This window comes from Sturnus vulgaris, chromosome 4 (assembly GCF_052056855.1).
Source record: "Sturnus vulgaris isolate bStuVul1 chromosome 4, bStuVul1.hap1, whole genome shotgun sequence".
In the NCBI taxonomy this organism is placed as follows: domain Eukaryota; kingdom Metazoa; phylum Chordata; class Aves; order Passeriformes; family Sturnidae; genus Sturnus; species Sturnus vulgaris.
In genome coordinates, this window is record NC_142246.1 from 18,330,824 (window position 1) to 18,349,271 (window position 18,448).

The window sequence follows — 18,448 nt, forward strand, 5'->3', positions numbered from 1 at the left end:
AGGTTCTCTTGCTATCTTCTGCTGACTCAGCATTTCCTTTTTGTTGCACTTCCAACTGTCTTTCCAACAAATGTGGACATCAAGTTAAGGAAGTGGAAATCAAGGTAAAGGATATGTGAAAAATCCTTGTAATGGAAGTAAAAATCTCCACAACTGAAACTAGATTGTTTGTTTGAACAGTTACAGTAGCTGGTGAACCATAACCATTACAAAAACCCTTCAAGAGTTTCTAGTTCCTTTTGGTTTATTCTTCACTTTTGAATTTTCTATTTGAAAATTTAACAAACGAGGAAATGAAACAATGTAATAATCTGTCACATGGGAAAAAAAAGTAAAGAGAGAAGAGAAAGGATTAATCAACTTTGTCATCAAATCTTAATCAGAAGAATAAAATGTACCCAAGAAGAGATCTTTGTTCTGCCACTGAAGTTTATAGTTCTACCTCTTAATGATTAAGGAGAAGGCAGCTATGATCTAGACACTAAATAATGTATCCAAGGTGGTCTGCTGATTGTTGAAGACTTGCAACATGCCCTGATATGACTGTGTAGTAAATTGTATATATTCCAGGCACTGAACAAAAGTATAACAGACTACCTTAAAACATTTATTACATTTTCCACAGAAGAAAAAATTCCCCTACTGCAATAAGTAGGATATAGCATCAAGAAGCTGTTTCAGTGGAGTAATGCTCAATATTGTGTAACAAATAAACAGAGAATGGGAGGGTTTGATAATTTTAAAAACATCATATGTTTTTAGATATTTTCATAGCCTTATAGAAAGGCTTGGGCTGGAAGGAACCTTAAAGATTATCTAGTTCCAATTCCCCCCTCCAAGGGCTGGGATGCCAACCACTAGATCAGAGTGTTCCTATTTTTAAAAAGAGCATACTTCTTGTGATAGACAGGACCCAAGTCGTGTTTGTATTTAGATCACATAGACTCACTGGAGTCAATAGGTTTGAAAAGAACACAGAATCTCACCCTAGCACACCCACACACCAGTAAATTCTGGCATGGAGATCTTAACTAAGAATTCACTGAGACAGTTCTTTTTACCACATTTCTTCCTTACAGAGCAGTTGGTAAAATTTTGTAAAAACCTGAAAAGAAATAGCCAAAGTAAGCTGCTATGTGTTAAATGAGAAAATGCTTTTTCATGAATGCTGAATCATGTCTTTTAAAACATTTGGCTAAGTACAAGAGTTGTGTAAATTTCCCGACAGACTTGCTCTCAGGTGAATATACAATTTAAACAAACAAAATATGTAAGGCATGTGTGAAGTGCATAAACTACTCAGTGTATCAACTGTATTTGTGATTCAGCATGTGTTTCTCTTCAGAGTGTATCTAGATCGAAGGACTCAGTTTCTGCTTTAAATCCAAGAAATCCTACATCGGCATAATTGTATCTTCACGCACGGAAAGTGCACACATGGGATTTTACTGACCAGAAGATACAGAGTATTACTGTCAGAACCCATATCACTTGACTAATAAAACATGAAAACGTTTTAGTCACATGAAAAATGGACTAAATCTAATAACACTAGAAAAACTAGGGACTTTGTGCATATTAGTTTTGTTGCATATCTGATAACTACTCACAGTTCCTGCTATGACTCAGAAATGTTACAAGAAAGTACCACTAATGCATATTATGACCTGAAATACATGGTCCTCTCTAGGGAGCCTTACACTATTTAAAGCCAAGGTTTGATAGAAAATTACCTAAAATCAAGAACTGAAGCAATGTGAAACTCCTAAAACTAGACTGATAATCCTTGACATCACTGGTAGTCAAAGTCTAGCTCTCAAGTTCAGCCACATATTAGAGCAAATATATTACTTCTCATGAATACCATTCTCCAATAAGAGATGTTTTCTGCTCTGATAAATGAAGATACATCATCTAAACTTCCTACATTCTTCAGATTGCATCAGTGGTATTGGGACAAAAAAAAATCTCATTACTCCACGGGAACTGATTATTTTGAAGAAAGTATTGAAACTTGTCAAAATACACACTGTCACTTTTTGGTAATTTCAATGAAGTTTGAAAGAAGGTGAGTCGCTGACAGATCTTTCTTCTTTTGTCATACATCTGTTATCAGCACCAAACAATACATCATGATTCAGACTGCACAAGGAAACCAGTGGATATTATAAAGAGACGCTTCCAGGATTGACTCATAACAGAGATTAAGGTTTAATATACATTTGTCTAATATAGAGTGAGCACACTGAATAAAAGACTGAATATTATGTTCTCTGAAAGTACCTGCTTGGATGAGAAATCTATTGGAACCTGACACTTTAGTTCACAGGTGAAGTTCTGATAATGGCTTGAAATGGAGGATTGGGGTTATGGATTTTTAGCCCTCGTAAATTAAAACTGAAGTGGATCCAAGTGGAGAAAGAAGAACTGAAGTTTTGGACAGGAGTAGCTCTTCAGATGGAAAAAACACTAACCAACTGCACAGAAAAATCTGAGCAGGGATAAAAGTACCCTGTCTAAAGAAAGGCAGATTTGGAGGTTTGGGGTGTAAGGGAGGATGTGTGTGGCTTTTGTTTGAGTTTGTTGGAGTTTTCTACTCTAATGTCTTATCCTTTTGTTTTGGCAGAAAATAGAAAGTTGTTGGGTTGGGTTGTTGTTGTTGGTTTTTGGTTTTGATTTGGGTTTTGTTTTTTGGTGTTTTTTTTTTTGTTTGTTTGGTTGGTTTTGTTTGTTTTGTTGTTGGTGGTGGTTTTTTTTGTTTGGGGGGTTTTGTTGTTTGTTTTTTGGGTTTTTTGGGGGGGGTTGTTTGTTTGTTTGTTTGTTTGTTTGTTTGTTTTTTGGTTTTTTCTTCTAAACCTGGGTTTCTGTGTCTGATTTGGGACGCAGCCATCCTTACATCTGACCCAGACTGCCACTGGGGTTGCCCATGCTGCCATCCTCCTGGTAGTGTCTTCTGTAGCACAAACAAACAAACAAAAACTTAGAGAGCTACACAATATTTATGATACATTATCAGGATGAATGCAATATGTAGCTCTCCCTAGATAGCATTAACCCCCTTGGCACTCAGGATGCAAAGGAAAGGGAAGCAGCTCACTCACCTACAGTAGTTAAGTCCCAGTGATTGCATGCTTAGTCCTATTCTGCACCTACCTTATTCCCTTTTATTGCCAGCACTGAGTGCATGAAGGCTCCCACCTCAGCACAGATAAAGTGCTCCCATTCCAGCCCCTCTGCACCCCTGTTCCCCCAGCAGAGACAGCTACCCTAAGAGGAGACTTGCTGACTTGGTATTTCTCACAGCAACAGAATGAAAGGTTGAAGGTGGGATCAGGGCAGCATGGATGCTGTGAATTGCTTAGGCAGTGTCTTATGAGCAGCTGACTGGAAGTGCTAGGATTTTGACTGCTGGGATTTTGTGATTGGGACTGTTGGGATTTTATTGACCTTGCTGGGATTTTGTTGTCTTCCCTCACCCATTATCTGTCATACAACACCACTGTCTCCTGTGGTGATACCTACAGACAGCCTAGTTGGATATTAGGTCAACTACCATATTATATAGAAAAAGCCAAACTGACTGACTGTAATTTTTACTTTCCATTTCCAGATTCTCAATGCTTTCCAGACCTGTTGTGGCAGATTAACAACAGATCCTTGAGATACCAGTATCAAGTACAGTTAAGTGAAGTAACTTGACGCAAACCACGGTAACCTAAGGTATAACACTGTAGAGCACTGCAGCTGCAAATGGAGGAGGAATACCAAGGGAAGAGAATTGGTGTTTAAGAGTGTAAGACTGAGACACTAAGAAGGAAAGATCAACAACTCAAACCAGAAAAACTATGACGTCTACACTGACCTCCTGATAAAACCAACAAGCTACCTCTGGTATGTGGTATTGGGCATCATAAAACCACTCTACGCTGACTGTACTGCAGCTGCTTACTTGCAGTTTAAAAGTAAATCATGATGAAAAAGCGGTAATTGTCGAAAACTTATCACATGAACCAAATTAAACCAGTCATGTGATAGCAGGGGAACAGGCTAAAGAATTAGTTGGGATTTCTGCCAATGCCTGTTATTTAAGTGATATTTTCTAATAATGATCCTGTATTTCTCAAGCTGCTATGCAGTACACTCCTTGTAAGGAAACAAAAAAGAAGCACAGACTTAAGCATGAGATTTCTTAACTAGATATGGTAGGGATACACAAGAAGCTGTTAACAGCCCTTGGTAGGATTTTGTAGATTTTCTCTTTATAAAATTGCCCTACTTTCAAGCCTGGATTGGCATTTACAAGAAAGAAGTAAGTTTTCTTATTCATACTAGAGATGTAACTGACCAAAGGGAAACCCAGTGGAAGGAAACCAGAATGGAAACAGCCTAAAAAAACAGGGAATGAAGACTGACAGAAGTGCATATACAGAGGGTTATAATGGCAACCTTGGAGCAGAGGTAGTCAACTGCAGGAAATTACTCATCCACAGCTGACATTAGTTTTTTGTTCTGTTTTCTTGACCTATAGTCAAGACCAGGATGGCTTTTGCAGACTTGCAAAGTCTTAGGCATTTCACATGAAACTCAGCTGATATATGGTTTCCCCATATTCCCCAGGAGCAGGGGAACACACACTTCTAATCAGGAAGGTGTTGTGGCTCATGTCCCACTCTGTGACCTGCCATGTGGCCAAATGTGTGCCTGCAGATGACGTGGAAAGCAGTCAGAGACCGTGTTGTGCTACCCAGCCTCTGAGTCCTCACACATCAAGGAGCCCTGAACACACTCACCAAACACAACATAAGACTTCCATCCCCGTGGCAGTCCACAGGTTCGCTCACAAACTGGAAAGGAAAACGCTGCTGAGGACAGTGCCAGGCAAGGAAGGAGGGCTTTCTCTCACACTTGCAGCTGAAATGAAGACTCTGGACTTCAGTTGCAAAGCTTGTGGTCATGCTCCAGTTTTCTGCATGTGCTTTCCTTAGCAGGTGAAGCTCCCAGACAAACGAATGATCCTCATCAATTAAAAACAAAACAAAACAAAACAAAACAAAACAAAACAAAACAAAATGAGATGAGGTACTCTCTGTATGGGATCATTCTGTAGACTGTTTTTATAAACTAGCACAGAAAGTTATTACACTTTGTATACTTGTTCAGTTGGGAGTGCAGACAAAAATTTCATTAACTCTCTCAAAACACAGGAAAAAAAAAATGTGCTCACTGTTGCCCCTAACATCATACATACATGTAAGAAAAGAACTGATGGAAAACCTGATGTAAATCAGAATAGACATTCAAGGCACTGGTAGACAACTGAGCACTTGATTTCTCCATGCTCTCCATAAACTGAGAAGCAACCTCTCCTTAGTATTTTGATTAGCATAAGTGACTTTTTCAGGTTTCTCTACAGTTCATTAAAGAATTTAATCTCTGACCTTCTATTACTATTCTTCTTTAAACTTAATTTTATCCAGAAATTCTCGCAGATAAGTCAAAACTGGTTGCAGACAAATGACTTGAGGTCATTTTAATACCTATTATATGCAGTTGTATTTTCTATTGACATAGCTGATGAGAGCTATCATTTCCTCATATCTGTCACTCCCAACAAGGAAAAGGTTATTCCTGATGTTTCAGAATCTTGAAACAGTCTCTGTTTTCCAGAGGTCATCTTCAGAGCTGAAAATGGGTCCTAATGCTTTAGAGATCAATGATCAGCTTTTCCATGTTCTTTCATCTCTTAGTTTATTTATTAATCCTTATGGGACTTTAAAAAATGGGTATTTTGACTTAGTAAATTAGTTTATTAAGCAAAAATTTGATTACAGGGTTCTGTTACTGATGCACATAGGAATAGATTTTCCCAGAGAAGCTAAACAGATGAAAGTTCCTTGCATGTACATCACCAGGGATGTGCACATAGTGCCACGCAGCTGCCCCGATTAAATGAGGACTGTGTGGGCTCCTGGCACTGAGCCTGAACTAGCGCCTCAACCATGCCGAGCACACAAGGTAAAGTATCCAAAAGTGCAATAAAACTTCGCTTCAATACAGGCCGACTTGTATCCCTCAAGAAGCACACAGAAACGTGTCTTCGGGTGGAGAAACCTGTCCATAAAAAGGAATCCGCCCAGGACTCTGGGCATCCCAGCAGCTGAAGCGCCGCGCTGGAACCAGGACTCGTCATCTCTTCCGTTCTTTCTTTCTGGGCATATATAGGAGGTCAGAGCATAACAATTTCCAGTAGTTTTCTAATAAAACTTTCTCATTGTTGGCGGACCCTCTGACTTTTGTCTTTCCTGCCGACCAGGAGCATCCACGGCTCTTGGAAGCTTCCTTCCATTCAGGGCGGGGCGGCGGCGGCGGAGGGGGGGAACCTTTCAGCGCGGCGCCGGTTCCCGCCCGGACGCAGCCGCTGGACGGCGCCGCTGCCGCCGTTGCCGGGTAACGCGGCGGTGCGGCGGCGAAGGCGGCCCGGCCAGGCGCGGGCCGCGATGCTGGACCCGGACCGCGGGCTGTCCCTCACCATCGCGAGGGTCGTGCAGCGGCTGCAGGGCTCCAGCCTGCACTCACAGCTGGAGCGACAGGCCCGGGTGAGCCCTGACCTGCCGCTGTGCCCCCACGCACCCCTCACTTCCGCGCTGCCCCTCCCCGCCGCTTTGTTCCCGGCCGTCGCCCCCGGCCCGTGTGGCCTCCTCCCGGGCACGGGGTCCGAGGCCTCCTGCCGCCACTCGTCCCCTCCCTCTTTTACTCCTTGTCCCGCTGCTCTCCCTCCTCGGCGGGGCCGGAGAGCGGTGTGTTTGGTTTCTAGAGCGTGTTTATTGTGTTTCCCCTTGGGACCCAAGGATTTCGCATGAGTATGAAGACTATCCTTCTGAAATATCGCTGCCTCAAATATAGGTCTTGAAACGAATTGCTTTTTTAATCTTTAATTTGGAGAGCTTTAAATTCCACCCACCCTCCCCCGCTCCCCTAGTGTCCCTGAGAAAATGAGGATTTGGTGAAAGGAAAATAAATGAAAAAAACACGCATGGAAGTAAATTTTAGTAGCTGGGAAAACAGTTGCTTTTTTTTATATTTAATAACTTATCTGCACTTGGAGCCAGATTTTCATATTTCAGCTGAATTTAATTTAGGATGTTTCAGATTAAAATTACGTCAGTTTTCATGGTCATAATAACCTAGTCATGGTGCTGCAAATATTGTGCATTACTGAAATATTTTGGGTTGGGTTTTATAAAATCTTGTGGTTTTGGGTTTGTTTGTTTGTTTTTTGTTTTTGGCTTTTTTTTCCCCCAAGTGTTGCTTAAAATTATACCTTTTTTGTTGTTGTTGTTGTTGTTTGTTTTTGGGGCTTTGGGTTTTTTTGTTTGTTTGTTTGTTGGGGTTTTTTTTTAGGATACCGTGTCCATTATCTATCCGTTAGTTTTGTTGCGTTTTTAAATGAAACATGATTTTCCTCTTTGAATGTCCCTGAAGCTTTCTATAGGCAAGTGACATCACTGCCTGTCTTTTGTTTGTTTTGTATTTAAATTTTCTGATTTGGTCTCTAAATGCTTTTATAAATGTGTGTTGCCTTGCTTCTGTTGACGGAGCTTTCTAAATATTTGAATAAGCCAGTGTGCGTGACTTGAAGGGGGCTGGAATTATGAAAGAGTTTAGAGGCTGGGTTCTGCTAAATGTTGGGAAATTGAGTATCCTAAATAGCCTGACATGAGGAGTGGAGAGTCAGACCTTGTTCTCAAAACAGGCAGTGAACAGGGCTCTCTTCTAACAGCTCCGTTCCTGTTTCTGACAAACCTGAATGCACTACTCCCTTCCACGTGCATTCTTTGATCCGTGTCTCTGGCAGGGCCTGATTTCAGTGTCATTGGATACTTTGCATGGGTTTTTTGAGACAGGAGGAAGCTTGGAGTCCTCAGGACTGGGTGTTGAGAAGCTGCTTGTGGGTGGCTGTTTCCTGGAGCATTTTGTGCAGGTGGCTGCTGAGAACGGGAGCAGTGCCCTCCCAAGGTGGTATTTGGAGTCTGAAAGGACAGTGAGATGCCTAAATCCCTGCTGGACACAAGAATGTATCTGCTGTGATGGCTTTGCAGAGCACTGCTTTACAGACTTCTTGAGAAGAAAAAGAAAGTGTTTATATAGGTCATGGTCATTCTAGTAATATGAAGTGCTAAGGAGAAAGAATAGAAACAGGGCAACAAATATTCAAGTTGATTCTTAAAGTTGTGTTTGAAGGGTTTATAAAAAAAGGTTAAATCAGAGCAATTGTTTTGTGTAGTCATCCGAAAGTTTATAGATACATCAACAATGGGATTTCTCAATCAAAGGAACTATCTCTTGGAGATTGTAGTTTAAATTAGTAGGACCAAATATGCATTGTGTTTGTCAGGAATCTGTGTGTTCTTGATAGAGAGGGGTTTTTTATTGACCTTATATGCATTTATGCTCTTTCATGTACAGAAGACCTGTTTTGTTTATAAAGCTTGTGTAGTCATGTTAGTGCTGTACTGTGCAGTTGCAAGAGCCCCTCAGTCAGTGGCTTGTCTCCTGTCCATTCCTTAGCAGCTGTACAGAATTCTGAAAGCTGCTGAGTTTTGCTTCATTCTGTATTAAGGTAATGCTTGGTATTCCTGCCATTGCATGGGGTATTGCTGGAGTTGCACTGTCAAATATGAAATCTTAGCTGTTGCTGTGCATCACACTAAATTCCAGTTTATCAGTAGGATGTGATGGAGTTTTTTGTCTGCTGGTTAACAGTGCTTGGTCTGCATCAGTTGTGATTTTGAAGGGTGATCCCTTTGGAGGGGATTTTAAACTATTTTGGGAGATGCACACTGTATTTTGAGAAGCCTTTGGAATCAGTGCATCAGAGTGAAGCTTACTTTTTGATATTTATACTGCAGTTATACTTCACAAATATTCTTCAGCTCTTAGTGTAGAAAATGGTATTGTTGACATTTGCTCCTCAAAAATATTTACTGTTTCTGAAAACATTACAGTCAAAGTGGATTGTAAGGTCCATTACAATATTGCCTGAAATTATGAGGGAACATGTAGTCTCACAAACAGTATTTTAGCTATTAGAAAAGCTATGTTTTGTAATTTCATCTCTTCTTTTATTTTCTAGGAAGGAGAGCTCAGAATGAAGTTTCATTGATGAGTTAATAGAATTTTTGGGAAAACACAGTATCCTGATATTATTTGTGAGAGGTGATAGAGTAGCCCTGTGGTTATGAATGGATCAAACCAGTGCTTGGCTTGGCTGTCACTGGGAGCTTGAGCTAGTGTCAAGGGCTGTGATGCACAATCTCTTTGAAATAACTTTGGCATGGGCATCAAATGATTTGCTGTCATAGCTTGACCTCTGGGGATACCAAGATAATTACATTTTTATCCCAAGGATTGAAGTAGAGGTAGTGTCATATGCTTGTAAGTGATGAATGAATAAATAAATAAATGTTAGGTTGATTTTTGTAGGTTGAGTTTTGATATATAGATATATTACTGCAGTTAATAAGAAAATTAATGTGGGTAAGAGTGCTAATTTACCTATGATTTGCTTTGGAATTTCTTCTGAACATATTTTGTAGTGTGTTTCAAAGGAAATGGTAACAGTGACAAAGAGCCAAAATGTTAGGTAGTAACTTTTCAACAGGTAGAATTGCTGCTGGCGTTAGTTGGGTAGCAGAGGAGGGACCTCATTTTCAGGGCACAACTTCACTGTGCAAGTTTGTAATCAAATTTGCTTGTTCTTATCTTATTTTCTCTTCCTTTCTGAATTGTTAAGGTTTTTAAGATAAAGATTAGAGGTGTTTAGAAAAACGAAGACATGGATATCTCAAGGACAAAATACAGTTTTAAAACAAATTGTTTTGTGAAATCTTGCTAAAATTCTGCTTTAGGGAAAATCTCTCTCAGTGAACTGACATAAAAATGAAATCATTCAGACACATGAAAAGAGTGCTGCCTTTCTAGCACATTTTCATTTACAGCCAATTCAGAAACTTCATTTTTCACAATCTTTGAAGGAAGTTGGGCATTATTAATCAGTTAAGATTAATAAATTTAATTTTTGTCCCATGCAAACCTCTGATTGAAATCAGTCTAACTCAGAGTTGCCCAGAACCTCTAGTGATCTGGGGCAAATAACAAAGTTTTTTAAAAACCCAACAAAACCAATCAACAAACAAAAGCTTCAGTATTCCTAAAGAACTTTTCTAAAACAGGAGGTGACAATAAAATGAAAGTTCTAAATGAAAGATAAAGGTTCTAAATTATCTTTTAAGTGGAACAAGAAAGACTCACAGTGCAAGGAGTCCCCCTGGCATTGCCTGCATGGATGTTCTCAGATGTTTCTTGTAGGTATGTCTGGAGTAGGACAACCTGAGGGGAACTTGTAAGAAAACATGGTAAGGGCTGTTATAGTAGGCTAAAAGGGGTAATGTGAGTGTAAAAATCAGGTCTGATACCCTGTCACACCCCGCTGCAGAAATTAAGTTTGGGAGTGAGAATTCATTGGTGGAGGTACCTGAAGGTACAAAGAAGAGTGGAGAGGAGATGTCATGATCAGAAACACAGTCCAGAGGAGGAGAATCTGCCGTCATTCTTTCAGCAGACCTGTGATAGAGCCAGAAGGGTGTAAAGACAATATTGATCAAAGGGAGGGGTCAGGGTCTTTACAAGACTTCAGATGGGGCAAAGGAGGAGAGGACTTTGCTGTGGCAGCACTAGGAATATTGGAGCTGGAGTAGTGCCTGACTGTGCTTCTAAGGAAAGTGTAGGTAAATGAGCTTCGAATAATTTATGTGGAGTGATGTTTGCAACATGTCTCAGATTATTGTTTTCATGACATTTTTTGCCAGTTAAAAAGAAAAAAAAGAAAATTATACCAATCTCAACTTAAATAAAATATCAAATTAAGAAGGAAAATGTTTCTGTGCAATGTAGCATTTATTTAATAAAAATTAGCTAACAAATGTAGGCTTATGAGTCATAGATAATTAATGGTTCATTTTCATGCATTGTATTTGACAAAGGATTTACTATGCCTGCTGATAGAGCTTGTACCTTTGTTTTAAGTGTTCAGCAGCAATATTTGCATTACAGTGAATTTTAAATTGGATGCAGTTGAGTATGTGTTGATGATGGAGTTCAGAAGCAATGCAAGCTTGATTGGCAGAGTAGTACTTTTTTAGTAATGTGGATTCTGGTTTTTTGCCTTGTGTGTGTATTTTATTTTCAGCACTAATTTTATATTCAAAACCTATAAATTTACGAAACATTAAAATTACACCATTAAAATATATCCTCATATCTTGCAGCACAATATAATATTTGAAGCTGTTTACTCCCATATGAGGCCAATTGAAGGTCACTGCTAAGTCAATTTTACTTGTATAAGCAAGTTCACATTACTTTTTCCCTTAGTGTAATTAATGTGGAAATATAGAAGGGTTGGAAAATTGTCAGTGTAATCAGGGTTTCACACTTACTGAAATTTTTTTAGTTAGGCTCAGAATCTTCTTTCTCTTACAGAAATGTATAACCAAAACTAAAATCTCTCCCTTAAAGTTGCAGGGTTCTAAGTTTTTAGTGAGTGTTTATGTTGAAATTGTTGTAGTTGTGCTTGAAGTGGTTTTTACCAAGTCATCTTGGTCCTTATGAAGTCCAGTTATGGTAGAATGAAGTACATAAGGAAAGGTGAATATTTATTAGCTTTCATTGAATTTATTTCTTCTAAAGATGGATTATATTTGGGGATTGTGTTTTATTGTAAATTGGGAAATAATAGCAATAAAACCAAAAAGTGTTGTGCACTTGTGCAAAACCGTACTGAACAGTAATAAATGCTTTGAGAGGGTACATGTTTTTCTAAACAAAAAAGGCTTTTAAGAGAAAGTATGGTGGATAGCCTGTAAAAATATTAGGATTGTATAAAATTATTTGCAGAACTGTTTGGAACAGAATAAAAATATGTGTTCACCTGATGTGGTTCCACATTTCACTATAGTTGGATCACTCCTCTGCAGTATTTATTCTTGTTGAGAAGAGAAATAGTTTAACACAGGAGTTAATGCTGGAACACTTTGTTCTGTCAAGCCTCCTCTTTGTAGTATGTTGCTGGTCCTTTAGTTATTTTCCTGTACTTATTTAAGTGCTGTGGTTGATGGATTATATCTTGCATGATCAATACTGCTCCAGTCATGATGACTGAATGCCACTTTCAAATTTAGGTGCTAATTTGCACCTAGGTTGATCTCTGTGTTCAGTTCCTCTGTGAATCAATTTACTATTTCCACCAACTTTATTACTTTACTGTTGTGCTGTCCTTTTTCTTGCTTTCAGCCACATCAGCGTTGAGTGTCTGGATTTTCTTCCATCTTGGCATCCACATATAGAGAGAGGGTACATTTAGAGTATCACTTGTGATGGTGACTGCCCAGATCTCAGCAGGATATCTTGCCAAAATCAAAGATATATGCACAAATTTGCTAGTGGTACCTTAGGCACCAGCAAATTTGGCAAAATTTTAAAGGTCCTCAAACTACCCTCCTGTTCTGTACAGCTGAAGAATGGGGGCTGCCAAGAAATGCTGTAATGATAGCTTGTTTTATGAAGGAGTGTGGAAAGGACAGATGTCTTGATTCACAAGAAGCTGCCCAAGACTGTAGATGGCCATAGATATCCCACACCTTGACCTCAGGGCCCTATCCATAAGATTATGCACAATGCTATTTTTACAGGGAAAAACTGTTAGGCATTAACATTTATTAAAAATAATTTGTTATTTGTTGCTGAAATGTTTGACTTTCATCCCTATTTCCTTTCAGGGCTCTGTATTGGCCTGACAGCCTCTGAATATTTGACTTTTCCCCTGTTCTAGCGGTCACTCTTTGCCTTCCTGTTCCCTGTACTGCTCACTCTCTATTACTCTGCTTGTGATAATCTCCTTATAGTAACAGATGGTGTTTTTCTTATAGAAGTAAGATACCCTTTCATCAAGATGTGTGTATTGAAATTGATAGTTCTACCTGGGTGTTGGCTGTGTTTTGATCATACAGGGAGTTAATTCAGTTCATGAGTACAAATCTCATCAGTGTGGGTTTTTTTCCTAATAAATCTTTGGTAGGCATTTTTATCTGAGTAAAGTTGTAGTAATGCTTTTTTATCTAAATAAAATTTTGTCAACATATTTTTCATTCTACGAAAAAATCACAGGGGTTGAAAGTGCAAATGAGACTTAGTCAATACGTTATACTAAGCAGTTTAAAACAAACCACCCCTACCTAAAATATAAATACCTAAATGTGTTTTCCAGCATGGTACAACAGAAGTAAATTCGATCTGTTAATCCAAAGGAAAAACAAGTAGGAGACCTGGACTAGTAATTTTGTAACATCAACTCTGCTAAGTCCTCTTGATTCCTCAATTTAATTTCCATAAACACCCATAGAAATTCCAAAGAGGTACCTTTCTGTTAAGTTACAGCAAAACAGTTCTGAAGAGAGTTCCATTCTCTTACCAAAATGAGTATTTTCCCTTGTTGTGTTAGACAGAGCTGGAGTATGGTCTGTGTTAAAGCTGGCTGCAGCTGCCAGCTGAACTATTAGCCACATTCTCAAGTATCTAATTTCTGATTTGAAAACTGATCAGCAGTCCAGTGGGAAAAGAGTCCCTAACAGTTTCTTTGGCTCTCTTGTTCTGCTTAGCACTTAGGAATGGATTGATTGTAGTACACAAGCAGACAAAAGGGAGAGTGTAAATGGGAGAAGGCTTTTGCACCTGAACCTTGAATTGGTGAAAGTAGAGACAAAAGTGCCTCCATAATCTGGGGAGGAATTTTCACATTTCTTATGTGAAAATTTGTCTCAGTAGACCTTTTTTTTCAGCAAAGAGAAGAAGAAGGACAGAGGAAAGATGCTAAAGATATACCTTTTGATAAATTAAAGATCAGCCTAAGAATATTGGCTGCAACAGGGCTCGGAATAATGAAATAATACTTGACTGAATACATAGGCATGAAGAGGCGAAGGTAACCAGTGCAGCTTGATGCACGAATGGAATCCTTGGAGAAAATGTTCCCCAGCATGCTGTCCTGTTTCCTTTTTTCTGCATACAGGAGAGTTGCTGCATTTCATGTTCTTCAGCTCGGGACCATGCTCTGATGGGAGCAGTGGTTTACAAGAAAGACCTCTGTTGTTCTTTTGGCCTGACAGGGAAAATAGGAATAGTCTGTGGGTTGAACTCCTTAATGCCTTCTAATGTGATATGCAATATCAATTTCTTGAATTTCCAGGAATCTCCAAAAAATCCCCTGTTGTTGTCAATAGGAGTGTCAGATATTCCTTAATAAGACAAGAGCTCACAGGTGTGTAAACAGTGGAGAATTAAAATACTGTTCTGATTGTACTGTTTTTAGTGTCAAAATAATTAACCTATTTTATAGCAGATTGTACAGGAGCTTTCTTTTTTTATGTGATTTATCATCTGTCAATGAGTTGTATTTGTGAGGGGATTTTTTTGCATATCTAAAAAGTGTGCCAGGCCTGACAGGTAAACACGCCATGGACCTTGAGATTAGAATTAGCCATATTTAACTCAAGGACAAAACTGAACATTTACAAAAGGGTGCACAAAAACTTCTGAGGAACAGTATGACAAAATCTGCCCTGCTTGGTGTGTGTTGCTTTATTTAAAATTTCTACAGGAGATGCACAGAAGCGCTGCCTTGCAGCAGGGAACCGCCCCCCCCGCCCCCCCCCCCCGACAAATATCCAAAAAGGATATAAAAGGATATAGGACTTTCTGTCAAAGTAGCTTCACAAGGAATTCTCCATAAAATATTCCTTGAGGTTTTTGCATAAAAGGGTATTTTACAAGCTGCCCAAGAACTCACACAATAATCTTTATTTCCCAGACACTAGCAACGATTGTTTGCCAGCTTTTACCACTGTGCTAAATGAAATACATGTTTGTCATTTGACATGAGAGTTAGGCAACTCACCACACTTTCTTATGCTTATAATGTGCTTCTTGTGCTTATAATGACCTTTCTCAGAGGCATGCTTACAGTCTCTTTGCTATTGCAGTCAATAAACCAAATATAAATGCCTTCCTTACCTGTAATGGCAAGGGGACTCGAAACAAGAGCAGAAATGCTGATGCTGTCATTCTCTCTCCATTTTTGTCCATTCTTCTTTTCATCTGGGGCAAATGGAAAGGTATCCTCAAAATTCTGCATTGTGAATTCACCTAGACCAAATTTTCCAGTGCAGAAACACCCTTTTCTATGTATAAACTGTAAGGCAAATTACAGGATTTTTTAGTTTTAGTTGTGTGTTATGGAGTTAAAGCATGCCATACTGCCAGCAGTGCTGTTAGGGCTGGAAAACTGCACAAATTGGTGAAAGATTATTTTTAATTAAATAATAATTAAAATTCTATTGCAGCAGGAAAGCTTGCTGCAATAGAATCAGTAGCTGATATGCCTACAGCATATTATTGAGTAGCTTTTGGTAAGAGATGTCTCACATTTCTATGTAGATGATATGGTCATATGCTTCTAACATGCCTGGAGCTGTTGTGGCTGTGGATACAAAGATCTTCTGGTGTTATTTTCTAGTTAGCATGCAGCATTGCTGCATTTTTATTCTAAACCTTTACCTTTATTATCTGATGTTGATCAGCTATTGCCATGTACCATGCTTAGGAGAATATGTATTAGAAGACACTTCACAGAAGCTTCTGAGTTTCTGCTTGTTGTCCTTTTGGACCTTCGTGATGCATTCGTTTTCTCCTCTTGGTCTAGCTGTAGTAGGAGATGCTGTAGCAGCTGGTCCTGCTGCTGCTGAAGGATGTGCAGCACCATCTGTGTGGCTGTGTCATGGTATGGTGTAAAGCTGGTTAGTGCTGGGTAGAGTGTTGAGTGCATTTCATTGGAGGAGGTCGTATATACCCAGTAGTCACAGCTGCAGTGGGGAATGTTTGGTGCACAGTTGGTATTTTTGGCATTTCTTACCTGAAAGAGGTGAACTGTGGGAGATTAAGTGAAAAATTATGGAATGTTTTCAGTTTTATTCTTTTCCATGTGTAGCTTATGACCAATTCCTTCATGTGTATAGTCTAGCATTTGGGCTAAGTATGTGGGGTATTTCCTCAGATTATTAAATGTATGTGTTTATATGCATTCATTGCATTCTGCTCCTTTCTTCTCTCTCCTTCCCCACATACACCTTTTAGCATTGATGAAAAAGGCGAAGACATTGAGTGAGAAAAAAGTTAACTGATATTTTTGACAGTCATAGCCATTGCTCAAGGAAGGAGTTTGCTTTGTGTGTAACTTTAAGCATGGTCATTACTTACTTCGTGACTTGAATAATGTAATTTCTCTTGACTTTTTGATGCTTATTTATTTATTTTTCTTATTAGGTTAGCCTACACAAACCAGAAATTAAGCTAGAATCACTAAAAGAGGATATTAAGGATTTTCTGAAGACATCAGGTTTGTAATACTTCATTGATACATTTGTGAATAGGATAGATGTATGTAAGAACATACGTGATATAAGTGATGAAAACAGTAGATTGTGGAGCTTGGTGTCTTGTCACTGGCAGTAGCCAGAAGCAGACATTCAGTGATTCCACATTATTAAATCAGATAGAGAAAATTTAAAAGGGAAAGTGTTGTTGGATTCCATCTGCATTTTGAAAAATATACAGTGCAAAATGCTTTTATAATTTTGTAAGATACTGGTGATTTTTTGGAAAGTTCTGAGTGAAATGAGAATTCAGTCACTTCTAAAAATGGAAATTAAGTTCCATGGAGATACTCTTGAAAATTTTACCTTCAGTTAAATTTCCAATTTGCATTGAAAGTTGTAGGCTATGTTATTATAATGTGAGGATTTTATGATTAAATGATCTAAGAATTGTAATCATCAGGAACATTGTGTCTATTAGTATTAATTGTTGGTTTAATAAAATTATGGCTTTGAAAAAATAGAATGTAAATATTTAACCAAAACTATAATTATTTGAACAGCAGATGGAAATAAAGGATATTCAGTCTCTAGAGAGGTTTCAACTTGCAGTTTTCCTGTCTTAATTAGATTAAGGTTTCCTTGTCTCTTCCTGTCTCTCTGGGAGGTTGACATGAACTGAGACCAAACATAAAACTCCAGTGTCTGCAAAGCAATCTCTGATTGATGTTCCATTAGTATTAATTCCTAAAGCTGTCTTCTGTTTTTTTTTATTTTAACAGGTTGGGAAAAGAAGCTTCAGAATGCTGTTTATAGTGAACTCAATGTGTGAGTTTATTTAGTATTTTCACTTAATGAGTCCTACTGACATTATTTACTTTTGATCCATTTGTTTATAGAGGTGTGTAGTGTGTTACTATAATCTGCAATATCTGTCGTAGCAAGGGTACCTGCTTAGTTTCTGTTTTTAAAGTGCCATTATTTCTTTTTCATCCAACTGAAAATACTGGACTCAAGTGCATTTTAAAGAATAAGTGAAATAAATATCAGTACATTTTGTAGTTACTTTAGTATTTTCTTTTTTGCTTTACTTCCAAAGGTACCAAGGGTCACAATATAATTCTTATGTAAATGAGGTAGTTGCTGCAAATGAGTTTTAATTGAGGTATTTATTACAGCATTGCACATATTTGTTGTATTAATTATTTTTTAAATCTTTAAGATACTGGATCTCTAGGCTTCCCAAGTCAGTGCTCAGTGTGCTTGGGATATGGCTATAAACACAGTAACATCAGTTAAGTTTCCTTTTTATTATTGTTTAGCAAACTTTGGATTAGGCTTCTGGGAAGCATAATTTTTCTTAACATTCTGGCACAGTGGAAAGGTGAATATCATAACACATTTAGCCATAAATGCAACTATAAAATAACAAATGTGTATGCAAATCTATTTGTGCTAATTTAAATAAACTTGTTAGAGTTACCAGTTTAGCACAATATATATTTAGTAGTATGAGGGACTTAATTCAGCAAAATGCTTCTATCTGTTAGTAAGGATTCATCATTATATCTTCCAGGGAAAAATATTTACCTGTCTCTAGGGCTAATGCACGGAAATAAGCAGCAAAACAACAAAATTAGCCCTTGAAAATTGAAATTAGCTATGAACACCATGATTTCATAAGCGTTGTGGAAAAGCCAATAAATAGCATTTCTGAAATCTGTTGATATTGATTCTATTTTACACACTGGGACAGAATAGTCCATAACAAATTTGCAGCAAGTACTAGAATGATCTTATCAGTTAAAAATGGGAAGAAATTTGGAGAGGGTCTCCCAAAAACATATGATAGGAACTGATTGAATACATTCAAACAAATAAAAATTCAAGCTAACTATTAGAGAAGCTGTGTGTAAATTTTTGTTTCCTGAAGAACATTTGAGACACTTAAAATTAAGCTGGAT

General features: G+C 38.3%; 1 protein-coding gene across 2 annotated transcripts in view; it reads left to right on the forward strand.

Annotated features, from left to right (window-relative positions):
* The first annotated feature begins 6,449 nt into the window (after positions 1–6,449).
* TBC1D19 (TBC1 domain family member 19) overlaps positions 6,450–18,448 on the forward strand; it is a 49,213-nt gene continuing 37,214 nt past the window's right edge. The window contains exons 1-3 of one of the 2 annotated variants that reach the window (XM_014891511.2): positions 6,450–6,596; positions 16,435–16,507; positions 17,267–17,312. In XM_014891511.2, coding sequence (XP_014746997.1) covers positions 6,498–6,596; positions 16,435–16,507; positions 17,267–17,312 — 218 coding nt within the window. In that variant the 5' untranslated portion in view covers positions 6,450–6,497. Of the gene's footprint in view, positions 6,597–6,691; positions 6,904–16,434; positions 16,508–17,266; positions 17,313–18,448 lie in introns of those variants that run through there. The other variant, XM_088163239.1, reaches the window with a different exon arrangement.